This window comes from Aspergillus uvarum, assembly GCF_003184745.1.
Source record: "Aspergillus uvarum CBS 121591 unplaced genomic scaffold BO82scaffold_54, whole genome shotgun sequence".
Lineage (NCBI taxonomy): Eukaryota > Fungi > Ascomycota > Eurotiomycetes > Eurotiales > Aspergillaceae > Aspergillus > Aspergillus uvarum.
Genome location: NW_020291351.1, coordinates 69574 through 84541, shown reverse-complemented (window position 1 = coordinate 84541; position 14968 = coordinate 69574). Strand labels below are relative to the sequence as shown.

Here is a 14968-nt window from a genome sequence, read left to right as displayed (position 1 = left end):
TTGTCGGAGTAAGCGTGCTGAGGCATCTATGAACACATCATCACCGATAGTACATCATATTGCATGACCAGAGTTGACCTATCGGCTGTACGGGATCAGACTGGACAGCATTGTGTATTGTGTATGCATGCATAGATCCAGCCACTAACCGCCACTAACCGCCACGTCCAGCCACGTCCAGCGTTGGCCAGGACGGATCGATCGGCTCGAGCTCCTCCGCTCCGTGGAAATCCTGCAGGATGACAGCCTGCTCACTCAATAGCACTCGGTCCGCCTGCAACGATCCAATTCTTGCCAACTCGCGCCAGCGGGCAAAGTCCTCCAAGTTGCGCTTGTCACCATGCGCAGCCAGTTGATCTGCCATAACTCGCCGGGGCGAATGCGCTGGTATGTCGCTGCCTGGAAGTTCTTGCGGCCGGCCATCGGCCCGCCGTGAATGGCGTAGACCACCCGGTCTTCCTTGAAGAACCAGATCTCATAGCGCCATTTCTCTGGGTTACCGTTGCCATCGTGTGCTACATAGTCGTAGATAATGTGGCGGTCGCGGAGATCGGCGTCGAATGTTGAGCCTTCAAGCTGAGGGAGCACGGCCATGATGAATGATAGATCGAAGGTGGAATTCAAGGCGAATGAGCAATGGGGGGACGACCAAGCTGGGGACGACCAAGCTGGGGACGATCGGGTTCTTGACTTAGAGTGATGAGCCTTCTATGAGGCGTTGCATCTTCTTTATGACAGAGTCGGACTGCTGGTGACACCAACCTATCTCGATATAGTAGTCCCGGCGGGTCTTGGAGCTTATTTTGATGGAAGGACGAATCTCGTAAGCTCGTGTCGTGGGTGGGTTAACCGCGATGAAGGGAATCCAGGCCCAACTACCGAGGGTAGTGGTAGTGGAGCAAACACGGCTGCTGAGTAGATGAAGTTCTGGCTAGAATTCGGGCTGTTGGTTGATGTCTGGATAGATCATCCGAAATGATTGGATCCATGACCACTGACTGCTGCCGAGACTCGAGATGGCATTATGATACCACAGGCGGATAGATATATATCCTACCCCAATCACAGCCCCCGACTAGTTACACCAGACACAGTCGCCATGAGTAGTATGGCACACCAAAATCAGCCACGGAGCTCTTGGAGACCCCCTAGTATGGCTTTAAGTGAGAACAGCTTCTTCACTGTGTTTTTAAGGCGCATTGTGCTGATGCTAGACAGGACCTAGATGCGCGTAGGACACTTACGTGTTGTGTGCGTCATAAGACCAAAGCCGCAGCCCTTCTATCACCAAGGCAAGATGGCCGAGCGGTCTAAGGCGCTAGGGTCAGGCAACCTGATCACACATGTTCGCTCCAACGAGCAACATTCCTAGTCACGCAAGTGGCGTGGGTTCGAATCCCACTCTTGTCATACCTTTTTGCGGATTCTTTTTTCTCCCTTTTTTGTGTGAATCTCCACCTCGGCCGACCGGCGGAAAATTCAGGGAAATTGAATGCCCCACTATCCTATCCACAGTTGACCAACCCATGCTTCAACTGCATTATTCCGCCTCAGTCCTTGTTGCTAATACCCATGTACGGGTCCTTCTTATGCTTACAATGAGCGCGAAGGCACCAATGCTCTCAGCCATAGGTCCTTTTATTGTTGAACTTGACAGGAGCGTGCTCATGTTGGACACTTTAACCTTCCACATGTGAGTCGAAGCCCATAACCAGGTCACCTACAGTCTGCCTATCGGTAGCAGGGATCCTACAAGTAAGGACTCTGCTATGAGCGACCTCCAGTCTCTTTATCCCTCATATAATTCAAATTTGCCTGCTTCGTCCACGGCAGATAGTAACATAGAGTTAAATAGAAGGGTCAGCAGCAATATGCTCGGGTTGCGTTAGAACAGTCGCACTAAGGGCAATGGAGAAGTTCACATACTGTCACCATCATTGACAAACCGGAGGACTCCATTCTAATCGAGAGCAGATCACTGCGAAGCTACAGTTCTGGGGCAAATCAAGACACGGACCCTTGGGCCATTGTCACAAAGAAAATAAAACTACTGGGGTACTGTGAGATCGGCAAGGTCAACCGGCATTGTCATTTCATTGCACCGATTACCTCCCATTAGTTATCGCTTGCCCGTGCTCCCCTCGCAAGACCAGCACCAAACCCGATGTGCGACATCTTTCCATATGAATTGTATGAACCTTTGAGGACGCGTGACTGAGCAGCTCTGGCAGCGTAATTGGCTTTGGTCCGAAGGACACTCGAGCATAGAAGCAAGATGAAAGTCAGGCAAGTACTTGAGTCCAATACCTTCACAATATGGACGGGCCCAGTACCTGGTGTTGCTGCTACTTAGATTTGTCCTCTGGCTGAGTTCGCTTACTGGGGTCAGTAGGCTGGCGATAATAATCGGAGGCCTTGAGAGGTGTTTTATCCGTCGCTCGGCGTTCATACAGCTTTGCTATCAGCTGCAGAAGAAATTCCTGGGAGGTCTCTTTCTTGAATACCGTCACCGCTGGAGGGGGACGTCTGAAATCCGCGAGCATATCCACAAATAGCTGGCGGATCGGCGCCGAGGAAGTTGTGTGGGAGTATAACCAGTTGATGGTGTCATTGCTAGGTTGGGTGTATTTGCAATCCAGGTCTTTCGCGTATCGTCTTTCGACGATGGCGTCAATCACGGCGTCCTGGAACTTCGTGTCAAGTAATTTGTCTCCTAGGACATAGGCCTCAATTAATGGTCTGTAGCCACTACCAGCCTCGTAGCCAACCACAGCAAACGTTGAGAAGTAGAGCCAGTGCATATAGATCTCGAATATCTCCGGTGTATCCTCGGGAAACTGAATGGTGCGGTTGCAATGCTCTGCCCAGGCGGCCTTCAAGGCTTTGTCGATGACTGGCGAAGATGCACGAGCCAGCTCCTCGTGCACGGTGTAAGCTTTTTGTTTGGGTCCGACCAGTATGGTTATGACGTCCCCTGTGACTCTTGCCTTGGATTAGTACGCAGTAGAGACCAAGGAGGGCATTCTTACTTGCTGCGCTCATCCGTTGAGACTCGGATTCGCTTGGCAGGTCTCTCGCCGTCCTTGTCTCTCGCCATGCCTGACTCTACAAGTGAGGTGCGATGGAAAAATTGGTGTCTGTGATGTGAAAAGAATTAATTTCAAGTCAAGTTGAGAATTTGCACCAAAGTCGAGAACTGTGTACTTGTTTGTTTTGAGGATCGATCGAGTATGAGACAATCTTGAATCCAGGTATGAAAAGAAGAAGAAGAAGAAGATGATGATGATGATGCTGAAGGTAGCCGACGGAGAGAGGTGTTGAGAGATACATGATGAGGAAAGAAATAGTACAAGTGAGGATCCAACGATTGAACGTGTCACTATCAACCAGCCACCGACTCGACTATACTTATACCTCCCTCATTCACACCTGGTGAAGGCCAAGTGAATGATGCATGACGGCATTTGCACTGTTTGCATGCTGGTCTGCCTGACCGCCAAGGCATCAAGGGCCTGCACATGACAGCGAATCAGGGTCAGCGATCACCTCATACCGGGCGGGCGTGGCGCGGGAACTGGGCGGCAAGCCACCAGTCATCATCACTGTTGGGGAAATGCAACCTTGGCCCTGGGCTTGGCTGGCCTGGGCTGAATTGGAGGTGTGCTGGTCTGGTCCGCCCCTGACCGTCAATTCGGTGGTGCATGTGCTCTGCTCTGCTCTGCTCTTTTATCATGAGTCTGCCTCTGCCTGTGACCGTCAAGTTTCCCTCCCTCCGAGGCTGCGGGTGCACACCATGAGATTCGCCCCCATTTTGCTGCTCATCTTCCTCCGGGTCTGGCCCGCGGCTGCCACCATTCTGCAGAATGGCCAGCCACGCGAGGACCCTTACCCCGGCCAACAGTCCCCCATCAAACTCGACGATTCCTGGCGAAACTACGACGCGGGGGTTCCGGAGATTGCGTACAAAGGCCGTTGGGATAGCCAGCACATTTCCTGTGAGTGCACCTCGCTTGGGCAAAACACGGCAGTTTTGCGAGTTTGTGGCTAATCGAAGACCAGGGTGGTCGTAGGTTCTTCTGTTCTTTCGGTGGAAAATAAAAATGGCATGCGCCTGACTCCACTGACCGTGTGCGCATAGAGCCCCTGGGATCAAGGTTGAGTTTTCCGGCAACAAGGTAAGGAAGGGTTTCTCCCCGCGACCGACCGTGGAAAGGGACAAAAAAAAGGGCTGACGCATTGCGACTCCGCCACATTCCAGTTGGCTCTCAGTTTCGGCCCCAGTACCTCCAACGGTGCCCTCGTCGCTTATCGGTAGTTATACTCCCCCGTGTTCACCCTCTCGTCTATACCCTCGATCATTCCTCGAATACCAACTACGAGACCACAGAATCGGGTCTCTGGACTGGCGATTTTCCAACGTGACCGCCGATGCGACCTACCCATTCATCGGGCCCGATGACTTCACCGACGGCGTCGATACCAAGAGCAATGTGTTTGAGATGCGAGGTGGGCAAACCCGATAAGCTTGTGCGGTGCAGAACGTGAAGGCTGACAACGTGCCAGTGACGAATTGGGGCATAGGATAAGTTTTCCAGGTTGTCTCTGCGCGTCTGCGGTCCCGCGGCTGATCCCCTGCACAGTCCAGTTGGCCGGCGTGTCCGTTGCGAAGGACGCCTACATCACGAAACCCACGCCCTACAAGAGAAAGGTGGAAATCATTGGCGGCTCGTGAGTGGACATGGTGGCTACATGCGTGTTCTCGTACTGACCGGACCGAACAGGCTGGCCGGGGGCCAATATGCCACTTACGAGACCTTGTCGTCCTGGTCCTTCCTCTACGGCGTTGGACTCGGCGATGCTGAGTTCACCATCACTGTCAGCCAAACCCTCTTTCCGAGGTGCCTGTGTAATACACGCGCTGACTCATCCTACTCTAGGCCTACCCCGGTGTCTGCCTAGCTGACATGCAATGCTACGGCGGTGGCGTCCACGGAATGGTATTTTCCCCATCCTCGAACTGGACGCCGCACCCCAACTAATCACCATCGCAGACCTGGTGGTGGAACCGCGCTTCCGATCCCGGAGCCCGCGCCCACCAATTCTACGGCGACAACCCTCCCGCCTTCGACAACTCGGCCGAGCAACCCGCCGACCTGGTGTTCATCCAGATGGGCGGAAACGACTGGCGCCACCCGAACGAGGTGCCCGGCGAGAAGTTCTACCAGGCTTACGTTGACATGGTGGAGGAGATTCATCGCGTCTGGCCCAAAGCCGAAATCGTTCTGATGGTAAGCCAACCACCCACCGATCAACTCGAATTCTGTCCACTGCCGCTAACGGTCGCGCAGTCGCAATGGGGACCCTTCCAGAAAGTCGGCACGGAGTACAAGTCGACCATCCAGTACAAGGACGAGATCATCCGGGTGTACGAGTACTTCAAGGACCTGCGCTGGACGTTCGTGCACTACCTGAACACGGACGGCATCCTGCAGCACAACGACATCAACCCCAAGAACCACCCGACGGACGTTGGCCACATCAAGGTCGCCAGCCATCTGCTGCAGTGGACGCGGCTGGTCCTGCGCTGGGAGCTCAAGCCGACCGGCGAGGTGCAGCACGGAACGCTGTACTGGAACGACCAGGAGGGGTATTGATTTCTGTCGGAGGGGATTGTACAGTCTGGGTCGACTGGACCGTGTAGAGTGTATTTATTCGGGCTGAGATGCCTTGCATATTTCGATTATCGCATGGGGGTGCTGTGCATATACGGAGCGTGTCTGAGCGCTGGTTGGATCGTTCTATGTGACATAGTTGATTATTGCCGCATGCTACACGGGAGGCTCTAGAGTAGCTTGCCAAGTTACTTTGCCCCTGCGCTTTTCTTCTTCTTCGGTTCTTTGATATCGATCAATATAGATCCAAGGCCTTGTCGTAGGCAGCTGGAGAAGTAGCATCCCACTACTCGGATTCATTTCCCAAATACCACACGCGAACGGTGGGAAGTACGTATGTCAATACCTGCCTCTACTTCATTTAGGTAAGGGTAAGCAATGCCATCCTTAGCTTGCGCACATCCGATGATGGAGCGGGCGATTAACCTGGGTGGATTCTGGTACCTCCATATCTGTTGGTGTCCCAACTTGGAAATCTGGGGCCAAGTGACCCCGGGCCGGAGTATCAATCTTCCTGGAAGCTGAGTCACGGGCCCGATGCCGCCCCCCAGCTAACCCGATTAGGACACTACTCTCTCAGTGGTCGAATCTGGATCTACCAACGTCATCCATCACCTTGATGGAGATACTGATGTTAAACCCCAAGATCCAATGTGGTGTCGGACATAAGAAGACCATCGCTGTATCTGTGTCCAAATCTACCTCCGTAAACTCCGCTCCGCTTAACGAAACCATGAGGCACTGGCGATCATGGATATAAATACCATGCTAGCACCCAGAAATAGCCTTCGTTCCATCGAACTAACAGCCAGCAACGACAATTTCATTTCAATTGACAGCTACATCCTTCGTCACCAAAGCAAGAAGCAGAAGAGTTGACAATGTCCGTCGACGAAGTGGTCTCGACCCAACGCCGCAACCTCCCCCTCCTCGCCACCCCGGAGGCCGTCACAGGGAGAACCTACATCGTGACCGGGGCGAACACCGGCCTTGGCTTCGAAGCAGCGAAGCATCTCGTCGCGCTCGGAGCCGGCAAGGTCATCCTTGCAGTCCGGAGTATCGAGGCTGGCGAGAGGGCGAAAGACGCGATCAACAAAAGTAGCGGTCGTCCAGGCGTGGTGCAGGTGTGGCACCTGGACCTCAGCAGTTTCGACTCGGTGAAGGCGTTTGCGCAGCGGGCAATTGCAGAGTTGGAGCGCATCGACGCGGTGATTGAGAATGCCGCGGTGGCGATGATGGGCCCCGTCCGTGCGGAGGGCCATCTCCTGGCGGTGACGGTGAATGTGCTGGGTACGTTCTTGTTGGCTGTGCTGTTGGCGGGCAAGATGCGGGAGAGTGCGGAGAGGAGTGGCGGTGGACTCGTTAGGGTGGTGGTTGTGACGAGTCGCGTCGGGTTCACAGCTGAGGAGGAGTGGCAGCGGATCTGCGAGGATCCGCTGGTGGGCATGGAACAAGATGAGGGGTTGCAGGTTAAGAGGTGAGTGTCTCTTTCTGTTCGACCATTGTTGTATTTGGATGCGGAAGAGTGCGAGCAAGCTGATGGATGAGGTAGTTATCCTCTGTCGAAGCTGATGGAGATCTTGGCGCTGAAGCACCTCGCGACTTTACTGCCCGTCGAGCGCACCGGGGTGGTCTTCAATCTGGTTTGTCCCGGTCTTTGCACGACTGAGCTGATCCGTAATGCTCCCCCGGACTATAAGGCGCAGGTCACCGATATGAACCAGCTTTACGGGCGAACGGCAGAAGATGGGAGTCGGACGCTGCTGCATGGTGCGGTGGCGGGGTCCGAGTCTCATGGGTGTCTGCTACATTCGTGCGAGATGGGCGAGTAAGTTTTCCATGTTGACATTAGTTCCAACGAACTACGCTGATGCTCGAATACAGGAATGATGTGCCCAACTGGGTGACCGACGACGAAGGGAAAGCAATGCAGAAACGAATGTGGGATGCTGTTGCCGAGGTGTTGGAGTCGGTTGAGCCGGGATGTGTGGACGCCATGCTGAAGCAGTAGTTGAATGGTCGGCCATCATCGCGAAAAAGACTGGCTAGGGTCATTGCTTTAGAAAGTAACTCTCAAGTAATAAGTTGCACTCTCTTGTTCATACCTCTGTTGTTAAAATGATCATCGATTATTGGTTCAATAGCCACGTATCCTACGATGGAGCCACTCTTTGCCACAGCCCTCGGGCGGGCTCATCATGGAGAGCATTGACCCATGGATATTGACGAAGTAAGTATAGAGTATCTTCCCAGTCATCAAGCCCCAGACTCTGGATCAGAGTTGCGACCCTCAGCGTAAGCCACTCCGGGATATTCCTCTGGAAGATAGATGCTCTGGCGACAAGCAGAGCCCACAGTAGTGCTTCCTGGGTTCCACGATCGGCCTCCACTTTCTCAGCCACAGATCCAAGTAGTGTCGCAAGGAGATTGTTGTCAGCGATCTCACGGTCTAGTCGTCGAATGAAAGTGCAGAGAAAGAGTATCAAGCCAAGGTGAATGACATCGTCCAGATGACTAACTGGCCGCGGTCCTTGCAATGGATTGAACTGTAAAAGCCGATAGCCAAAGGGTAGAACGAGATCAAAATGAGCATAATACGTGAGCTTCGGTTGTTGACCCGCTCCGATAGAGTTGTAAATGAGCGCAAGATCCATCCCATGCCGTAGTAGTGTGGCTAGACACGTATTCGAATCACGAGGGCCGGCCACAGGTGTCGTTGCAATGCGTCTCAACTCAAAGTCACCTGTTGAAAAAGTCACAGCATCAACCTCTTCAATCGCGAACAACGGTGCACAGCCCAGCTGGAACGAACACTCGATATCACACCTGAGAATATGTCAGCGGGGACGTATCACTTCTAGCTCGGCCAACTCATACAGAAATATCTTCCTGGTTAGCTCACATCCAAGTTCGAGAACCCCGCCACGCAAGTCGACCATCTGCCGTAGCCCTCGGGTGTGAATGAGAGCTCGTCCGAACTGCCCTTGATGTCGCTCGTAGTGCACCATACCCACCACGGCCGCAACGGTTTCATCCGAGGTGGAGTTCGCGCCGGCCAGCCGGCCATTGATCAGGTGTATCGTGCGCAAAAAATGGCGCGATGCCTCGGTGTCTCGGCACTGCTCGGATATGAGTCCCGGTACAATCCACAGGCATGTGGCGATGACTGAATGAAAGTCTGGCTCGCCGTCAGCGCCATAGATGGGGCACGTTGGCACCAGAAGGAGACTCACACGCGGCGTCGAGGAACATGTATTGGACCCAGATCAAAGGAGCACTGGATTCCTCAACGATCTGAGATAACCCGGGAGCCCCGCGCAGGTCACGAAGAAATCCAAGCGCTAGAGACGGTTAACATGCTATCGGTGTAACTGTTCTGTAGATTGGGTATACCCTTGTGTGCAATGTCCCGAGTCTGTGGCGCTAGCTCCACAGGGAAAATCAAACCGCTCGTGATGGGTCTTTCGACGTCGCAGATAGTCTCTTGATCTCCATTGGTAATCTGACGTTGAAGGAGGGCAGGAATGCGGAGGTAAGATGGAGTTTCAATATGCGCTTTGCTCGGTCGGGATGGTCGTGCGAGGCGTCTCCCTGCGTTCTTGCCTCGAGCCACATGGCTTCGGATGCGCGTTCGGGTGGTGGCTGAGATGGCAGTGTTGCCGTCCACGAACTCCCAGTGCATGCTGAAGCATTTGAGTTAGTGCTTGGTGTGTTTGTGTTCTGGGATGATGATGATGACGGTCTTCCAGAGCTCATAAGATGAGGACAGTGAAGAGTAACTTACTGTTAGTCAAGGGTGAGATATGAGATCGGCGATAGCGGAGATAACGGACTTGGGAAGATTCGGACATGTGGTAGGCCTGCCATCTGGAATGATCTTGGCAGGCCTCTGGAAAGATGGAATGAATGTCTCATGATCGATTTGACTTTGCTCTTCATGTTGCGGAGTAGGGTTATGAAAGGCAATTCGAATCTTCAAAAATGGGGAGCTTGGCCTGAACATCGGCCTTATCGCTATTGGGCATTCCAGACCATCTTCCCCAGGGCTACCCACCATCTATTACACCTTCAACATATATGTATAGCTTGAATCTGTACTATGTAGACCTCACCATTCGTTAACCATTTTTCTTGATTTGCATTACTACGAACAAACCCCGTTGTAGATCTCTTCCATGTTCCATCTTGATATACTTATTTTTTGCATTGTCTTTTGGGCGAAAGACCAATAACCCATACCAGGAAGAAGACTTCTCAATCATAAAATACATATACTAGCCATTAGAAACTACAATCCGTGTCCAGATTTAAGAAGGAAATATTATCCTAGAGTCCAGGGAAGCCTGAGTGAATCCAAGTAGCAGGAAGAGTACGCAAGAGTCCCTGGCTTACAAATTGATTACATGTGCATTAGTGAGTTGACTAGCTGTCAGTTGTCATCGATTGGAGTTTTCAAAAATCACTCTATTCTCTATTACTAGACTATATTATAGTTCGAACACCCAAGACCACAACCGAAGCCACTAGAACCAAGTCCAAGGCTTATCTTGACAGGGCAGCGGTCGGGCACCCACGAAGGCATAAGCGACTGTCTCCAGGTTGACTCCACAGGCCAGCAGCTTCGGAGTGCCCGAGTGGCGCGTAAGCGGTTTAGATCAGAGTCTCCTCGACGGCAGCCAGGGTACCGTTGACAATGGCACCAGCGTGGTGGCGAGCAACCAGACCGTAGGCGAACTGGTACCTGCAGGGGTAGTTAGCACCACAGAACGATATCCGACAAGGTCTTCCAAAACTTACTGGTCGAGCCAGGGGAGGAGCTCGGGCAAGCCAGGGGTGTTGCGCCAGTCGCGCATGAGGTCGCAGACAATACCAAAGATGCCCATCAGGGTGACACCGGCCTTCTCCATGCGACGGTTGGCATCGATGGCGAGCTTGGCATCAAAGGTACCGCTGGCCTCGGTGTTGGCATACACCTCGTAGCCCTCATCGATCAGGGAGAGAGCCAAGAAAGCGGTGCCTGGGATCATTAGCCTCCCGGAGTTTCATATCGGATTGGCAGAGGACGACTTACAAACTTCGGTGACAATACCACCGATGATCAGCTGCTTCTTGCCAGTGGCCTTGACCGCAGCACGGAACTCAGCATTGTCCCAGGCGTTGACCTCACCCTGGCGGCGGACGAAAGTGGCGTTGGGGTGCATGTCGGTGATCTCCTTGAGGAGAAGACCGTTGGGACCAGTGTCGGAGGAGGAGGTCAAGACTGTGGGCAGGTCGAAGGCCTTACCGATGGCGGCGTGGGCAATGATGTTATTGCGGAAGTCGTTGGTGCTGTAGTCGCGCACCAGCTGGGTGAGACCGACCTGGTGGTCAATCACGAGGAGGGCCTGGAGAGGAGCCTGTTAGCAACTCATAGCTCGTTGTAGAAGGGTGCTCTCGTCATGACCTACCGCATTGTCCTTGTCGATACGGTTCCACGCCTGAACAGAGGAGACTCCAAGAGCCAGGGCTGCGAGAATGTTGCTGAAACGCATTTTGAAGCTGAGAAAGTGCTGCTGGACTGGCTTGGTCTTTGCTTGCTGTGATTCTCGGAGTGATGAGTCTCTGATGATTCTCTATCTGCTTGGGCGATGAGGACCTCTTTATACCTGCGCACTCGCCATCTGGAAGCCCTTGGGGTCTCCAAAACGGAAGAATATGCTCAGCATTTGGTCATGATTGTCAACCATCTACTCATTTCGAAGCGATTGGGATCTCGTATCGCAGAAGTCTTGGCTGCAGCCTGGAGAGGGACTACTGTGCTAGAGGGACTAGAGGGACTAGAGGGACTAGAAGGACTACGAAGAGCCGGGGGTTAGGGCTACTGCAGTGGTGGCTCCCTATACGGAGAGCATTATTATGGATTGCTTATGGGATTCTGACTGGTCGGGCTTGGCAGTGCCAACCGAGCGCCCGGAGGAATCGAGTCTTCGGAGCTTCCCCACTCACCAACACCAGTTATACCGATCCATCCAATCACATCCCGCATAATAGATTGATAGTGGACCCTTGAAGGAGCTGCCACTGCACACTTGACAAACAAGCCCGTATGAAGGTGCACTAATTCTTCCCCAAATAGCCCTCATTGGGAAAATGGATCCTATATCCGTGATCCCTGTTCCAACCACTTTGCCCCGGCGGGATGTCATCTCGCTCGCCCGCTTCGTTCGATTGCTGGTTAGCAGAACCGCCCAACCCTAAAGGAGTAGCCGTCTGTCTTACATTCTCCATCTGAGGTCCCGTATAACGAAATGACGGGTGAATGCGGGGACAGTCTGCTATCAATCTAACGGCGATTGTAGCCCTGACTCCGCCAAGAATGAGGCATTATGAAGCAAGGAAAGATCGCACCTGTTCGCTATACCCAAGCCCAAGCCTCCACTGCAGGGAATAGCTGCGCCAATCTCCCCAAACTAGTGAAGAACATCCTCGTGTTTGAAATGCCAGGTGTTGAATAAAATAGGAGAAAGAGACTCTGTCGGCAGCTTTGCTGTCCCTGCATGACAAGGGTTCTGCTCCACCCTAGCCCGAATCTAGACTAAGCGGGAGAATTGCCTGCAGCACCGGTGTCTCTCGGCAGAAACGGCTCGCAACCCGCTATCTATCGCTTGCAATTACGAGAAGATGACCCATATCGCTCTGCTTGCGCCATCCGCCACCAGGAAGCTTACCTCCATGGGTCGGGGGCCACAGTCGAAGAGGCCGGGGTCTGCTCGATGAGACCTCTGCGCAGTCTCCGTATCAACCAATTCACTGCTAGTATAACATACTATACTTCCCGAGGAGTCGGGGCCGAAATAGGATAGTTTAAAGTGATTGCAGTCCCACTATGGAGCCTCGTGTTGTCGAGAATCGGAGGGTCCCCAGTGGGGTTTCTATGTACCTTCCTTTCCTGGCTAATTAGCTAAGATGAGATCTGATGCAGCGTCAGAACGAACCGCATATCTTTCCATGGAAGGGCATCGGCACGTGGCGCGATACGAGCCTCCTGTCCCGATGCCTCCGACTCCGAGACTCTGCATGGCGAACCGAGTACACTAAGGGTGGCTAGCGATGCATAGTAAGACGACCATTTGCCAATACATGGGGAATGGAGTCAAAGGAGGAGCCGAAGCCTCTGGAGTCTTCGTATCAATATTACGCGCACTCAGTGCAATATCCAATAGATTCATATATACAACCTAGTCCCGTGTTGGCTCCCTAGTGCCAGGTCTACTCAGTACCTACCTTACTCCGACTACTTTCCCAGAGGAGGAAACCTCCACGCTCCTGAAAGTCAATATCCATCACATGCTCGGGTGGGAAAGTACACTACGAGCCGTCTACACGCAAAATCCTTTGACTGGGATACAGGCTACGAGCTACCCTTCTCAGTTCTCTCCGGAATGGATCATGTTGGAACAAAAAGACATTGTAAATTAAACACAAAACACTATAGCCAGAAGTATGTCAAGAATCCCAAAGACGCCTCACTTCCATAGCAAGTAACCCGAAAGCAGTCCCAATCACTGAATATCAACCTTGGTCACCATCACCACATCCGATTCCACCTTGGGCAACCGCACACTGAGGAGTCCATTCTCCATCTCCGCCGTGATTTCGTCGGCATTCAGCTCGACCGGGTGGGCAGCACTGCCCAGGCGGACCTTGCGGTCGAAGGCACCCACCCGACGCTCGTCCAGCGCCAGGGCCTTCAGCAGTTCTTCATCTCCGGGGCGCTCAATAGCACCGGAGATGTTGAGTTCGAACTTGCGCGGATCCCACTTGACTTCCACCGCGTCCTTCTTGGCACCGGGCAGGGAGACGTGGATGAGGAAAGCGTCGAGGGTGTCGTAGACGTCTACTTCGGGCTGGAACTCGGTGTTGTTCTTGTTGTCGAAACCGAATCGGCTCCAGGGTCCGAAGAAGCCCGGAGGAGGCGGGAGAGGACCGCATCGTCCGCCATGCTTGAATCCGCGCATGTGCTTGCGTCCTCCCCAGTACGGGTGCGGTCCGTGATGACCGCCACGACCACCGCATCCGCCGTGAGGGCCTCTGTGAGGGCCGAAGGGCTCAAGGAAGTCGACGTCTTCGTGAGGACCGCAGCCCCTGCGGGGACCAAAGTGGTGACCGCCAAATTTACCCCTTGGGCCGCCGAAACCGTGGGGTCCTCTGTGGCCCGAGAAAGGACCAGGGCCGCCTCGGGGTCCGAAGCCTCTGGGACCACCTGGTCCGGGGCTGTGGCAACGACGACCAGGACCGCCATGTCCCTTGCCGTGGAACCTGCCGTGCTTTCCGTGACCCTTCCGGCCGTGGTGTGGCTTGGGGCCGCGGGGTTCATCGTTTTCTTCGTCGGAGCTGTCCGAGGATGATTCCTCTAGCTCGAGTTCGTGGATTGTTTCTTCGTCGTCTTCGTCGTCTTCCGGGGTGGGCTCGCGGTGACGGCGGTGGTGAGGACCACGACGTCCGCGGCGACCTCCGCGACTGTGCCACCGCTCTTCGTTGTCGGTAGCATCGTTGTCGTGGCCATGGTGGTGGGAGGACCCCCGTTCTTCAATCTCAGCGAGGAAGTCCCAGAAGGGAGCAGCTTGGTTGAGTTGGCGTATCGAAGCCATGTTGTTTGTTGTTATTGTTATGAGAGAAGGAGAGAAAACGGAGTAGTGAGATGATGTAGCGGAGGAGAAGGTATTGAAATTGAGGGATGAATGGAATGAAGTGTTGTGAGAAGGAGACGTTCATCATCAACACGGGTTATCTGCAGCCTTTATAGATTCTGGTCCAGGTAACCAGGCTGGATGTTTTGATAGAGTTTCGCCACAGCGATATAGTCGTCGTAACATTCACTCGCCACTTGCTGCTGCCGGTCGGAGATAAGGCGGGATTCGTGTTTCCCGAGCCTCGGACTTTCTGCCGCGCTTGGAGATATCGCTGCACTAGGCCTTTTACAGCGCATTGAGAGTCCAACGTGACTCAGCCCCGAGCCTCTGACGGCTCTAACTGCCTAATATAGAGGCCTGGACCGAGGTCCGCTGCCACCACAGCCACACTTTGAATTGTTATTGCCTGCTGGCGCATCATTGCAGCCCTATCCCAACACCCCATAGGTCTGAACACTGGCTACGTAGGACCCAGAAGCAAGTTTTGGATCCTTGCCTGTGGCGCTGCCATGTGAAGCCCGACCTCCGCTGACTCACAGCGTCCTCCAACGAGGTATCGGGCTTTCTAATTGAGTCACCCCAGGCCACGTAGATTTACTTGGCTCTCTTGCTCATTCGCAGAGC

The 14968-nt window shown here is 53.6% G+C and overlaps 7 protein-coding genes and 1 non-coding gene across 8 annotated transcripts; 3 read left to right on the top strand and 5 right to left on the bottom strand.

Moving 5' to 3' along the window:
- Positions 1–82: 82 nt before the first annotated feature.
- BO82DRAFT_357162 (uncharacterized protein) lies at positions 83–892 on the bottom strand. The gene has a single exon (XM_025635942.1). It carries the CDS (start codon positions 592–594, stop codon positions 256–258), a length of 339 nt encoding a protein of 112 aa, XP_025488807.1. The 5' UTR covers positions 595–892; the 3' UTR covers positions 83–255.
- A 399-nt stretch (positions 893–1291) lies between these two features.
- BO82DRAFT_t255 lies at positions 1292–1410 on the top strand. The gene has a single exon. It is a non-coding gene; the product is annotated as a tRNA-Leu (tRNA).
- Positions 1411–2089: 679 nt separating this feature from the next.
- On the bottom strand, positions 2090–2821 carry BO82DRAFT_357161 (uncharacterized protein). The gene has a single exon (XM_025635941.1). It carries the CDS (start codon positions 2799–2801, stop codon positions 2346–2348), a length of 456 nt encoding a protein of 151 aa, XP_025488806.1. The 5' UTR covers positions 2802–2821; the 3' UTR covers positions 2090–2345.
- Positions 2822–3793: 972 nt separating this feature from the next.
- On the top strand, positions 3794–5654 carry BO82DRAFT_405048 (SGNH/GDSL hydrolase family protein; the record flags this gene model as incomplete). The annotated part of the gene is made up of 10 exons (XM_025639466.1): positions 3794–3995; positions 4060–4066; positions 4139–4175; positions 4259–4311; positions 4388–4506; positions 4641–4728; positions 4782–4875; positions 4938–4997; positions 5052–5288; positions 5349–5654. The coding sequence occupies 10 exons, from the start codon at positions 3794–3796 to the stop codon at positions 5652–5654; spliced, it is 1203 nt and encodes a 400-aa protein (XP_025488805.1).
- Positions 5655–6287: 633 nt separating this feature from the next.
- Positions 6288–7781, top strand: BO82DRAFT_357158 (NAD(P)-binding protein). Its single transcript, XM_025635940.1, has 3 exons — positions 6288–7149; positions 7225–7500; positions 7557–7781. The coding sequence occupies exons 1-3, from the start codon at positions 6554–6556 to the stop codon at positions 7681–7683; spliced, it is 999 nt and encodes a 332-aa protein (XP_025488804.1). The 5' UTR covers positions 6288–6553; the 3' UTR covers positions 7684–7781.
- Positions 7782–7825: 44 nt separating this feature from the next.
- On the bottom strand, positions 7826–9354 carry BO82DRAFT_405046 (uncharacterized protein; the record flags this gene model as incomplete). Its single annotated transcript, XM_025639465.1, has 4 exons — positions 7826–8498; positions 8550–8850; positions 8906–9013; positions 9066–9354. The coding sequence occupies 4 exons, from the start codon at positions 9352–9354 to the stop codon at positions 7826–7828; spliced, it is 1371 nt and encodes a 456-aa protein (XP_025488803.1).
- Positions 9355–10136: 782 nt separating this feature from the next.
- On the bottom strand, positions 10137–11346 carry BO82DRAFT_385724 (putative isochorismatase family hydrolase). The gene is made up of 4 exons (XM_025638199.1): positions 11120–11346; positions 10744–11056; positions 10470–10689; positions 10137–10413 (listed from the first exon to the last, which is right to left on the bottom strand). The coding sequence occupies exons 1-4, from the start codon at positions 11201–11203 to the stop codon at positions 10323–10325; spliced, it is 708 nt and encodes a 235-aa protein (XP_025488802.1). The 5' UTR covers positions 11204–11346; the 3' UTR covers positions 10137–10322.
- A 1830-nt stretch (positions 11347–13176) lies between these two features.
- On the bottom strand, positions 13177–14457 carry BO82DRAFT_357156 (Hsp20/alpha crystallin family protein). Its single transcript, XM_025635939.1, has one exon. The coding sequence runs from the start codon at positions 14300–14302 to the stop codon at positions 13214–13216; it is 1089 nt and encodes a 362-aa protein (XP_025488801.1). The 5' UTR covers positions 14303–14457; the 3' UTR covers positions 13177–13213.
- Positions 14458–14968: the final 511 nt, after the last annotated feature.

Excerpts from the sequence above, each read along its gene's own strand:
- BO82DRAFT_357162 (XM_025635942.1), bottom strand. The coding sequence starts at position 594 with ATGGCCGTGCTCCCTCAGCTTGAAGGCTCAACATTCGACGCCGATCTC.
- BO82DRAFT_357161 (XM_025635941.1), bottom strand. The coding sequence starts at position 2,801 with ATGCACTGGCTCTACTTCTCAACGTTTGCTGTGGTTGGCTACGAGGCT.
- BO82DRAFT_357158 (XM_025635940.1), top strand. The coding sequence starts at position 6,554 with ATGTCCGTCGACGAAGTGGTCTCGACCCAACGCCGCAACCTCCCCCTC. Across the intron at positions 7,150-7,224 it reads GAGGGGTTGCAGGTTAAGAG|TTATCCTCTGTCGAAGCTGA; the intron begins GTGAGTGTCTCT and ends TGGATGAGGTAG. Across the intron at positions 7,501-7,556 it reads CATTCGTGCGAGATGGGCGA|GAATGATGTGCCCAACTGGG; the intron begins GTAAGTTTTCCA and ends GCTCGAATACAG.
- BO82DRAFT_385724 (XM_025638199.1), bottom strand. The coding sequence starts at position 11,203 with ATGCGTTTCAGCAACATTCTCGCAGCCCTGGCTCTTGGAGTCTCCTCT. Across the intron at positions 11,057-11,119 it reads GTATCGACAAGGACAATGCG|GCCCTCCTCGTGATTGACCA; the intron begins GTAGGTCATGAC and ends GCTCCTCTCCAG. Across the intron at positions 10,690-10,743 it reads TGGTATTGTCACCGAAGTTT|GCACCGCTTTCTTGGCTCTC; the intron begins GTAAGTCGTCCT and ends TAATGATCCCAG.
- BO82DRAFT_357156 (XM_025635939.1), bottom strand. The coding sequence starts at position 14,302 with ATGGCTTCGATACGCCAACTCAACCAAGCTGCTCCCTTCTGGGACTTC.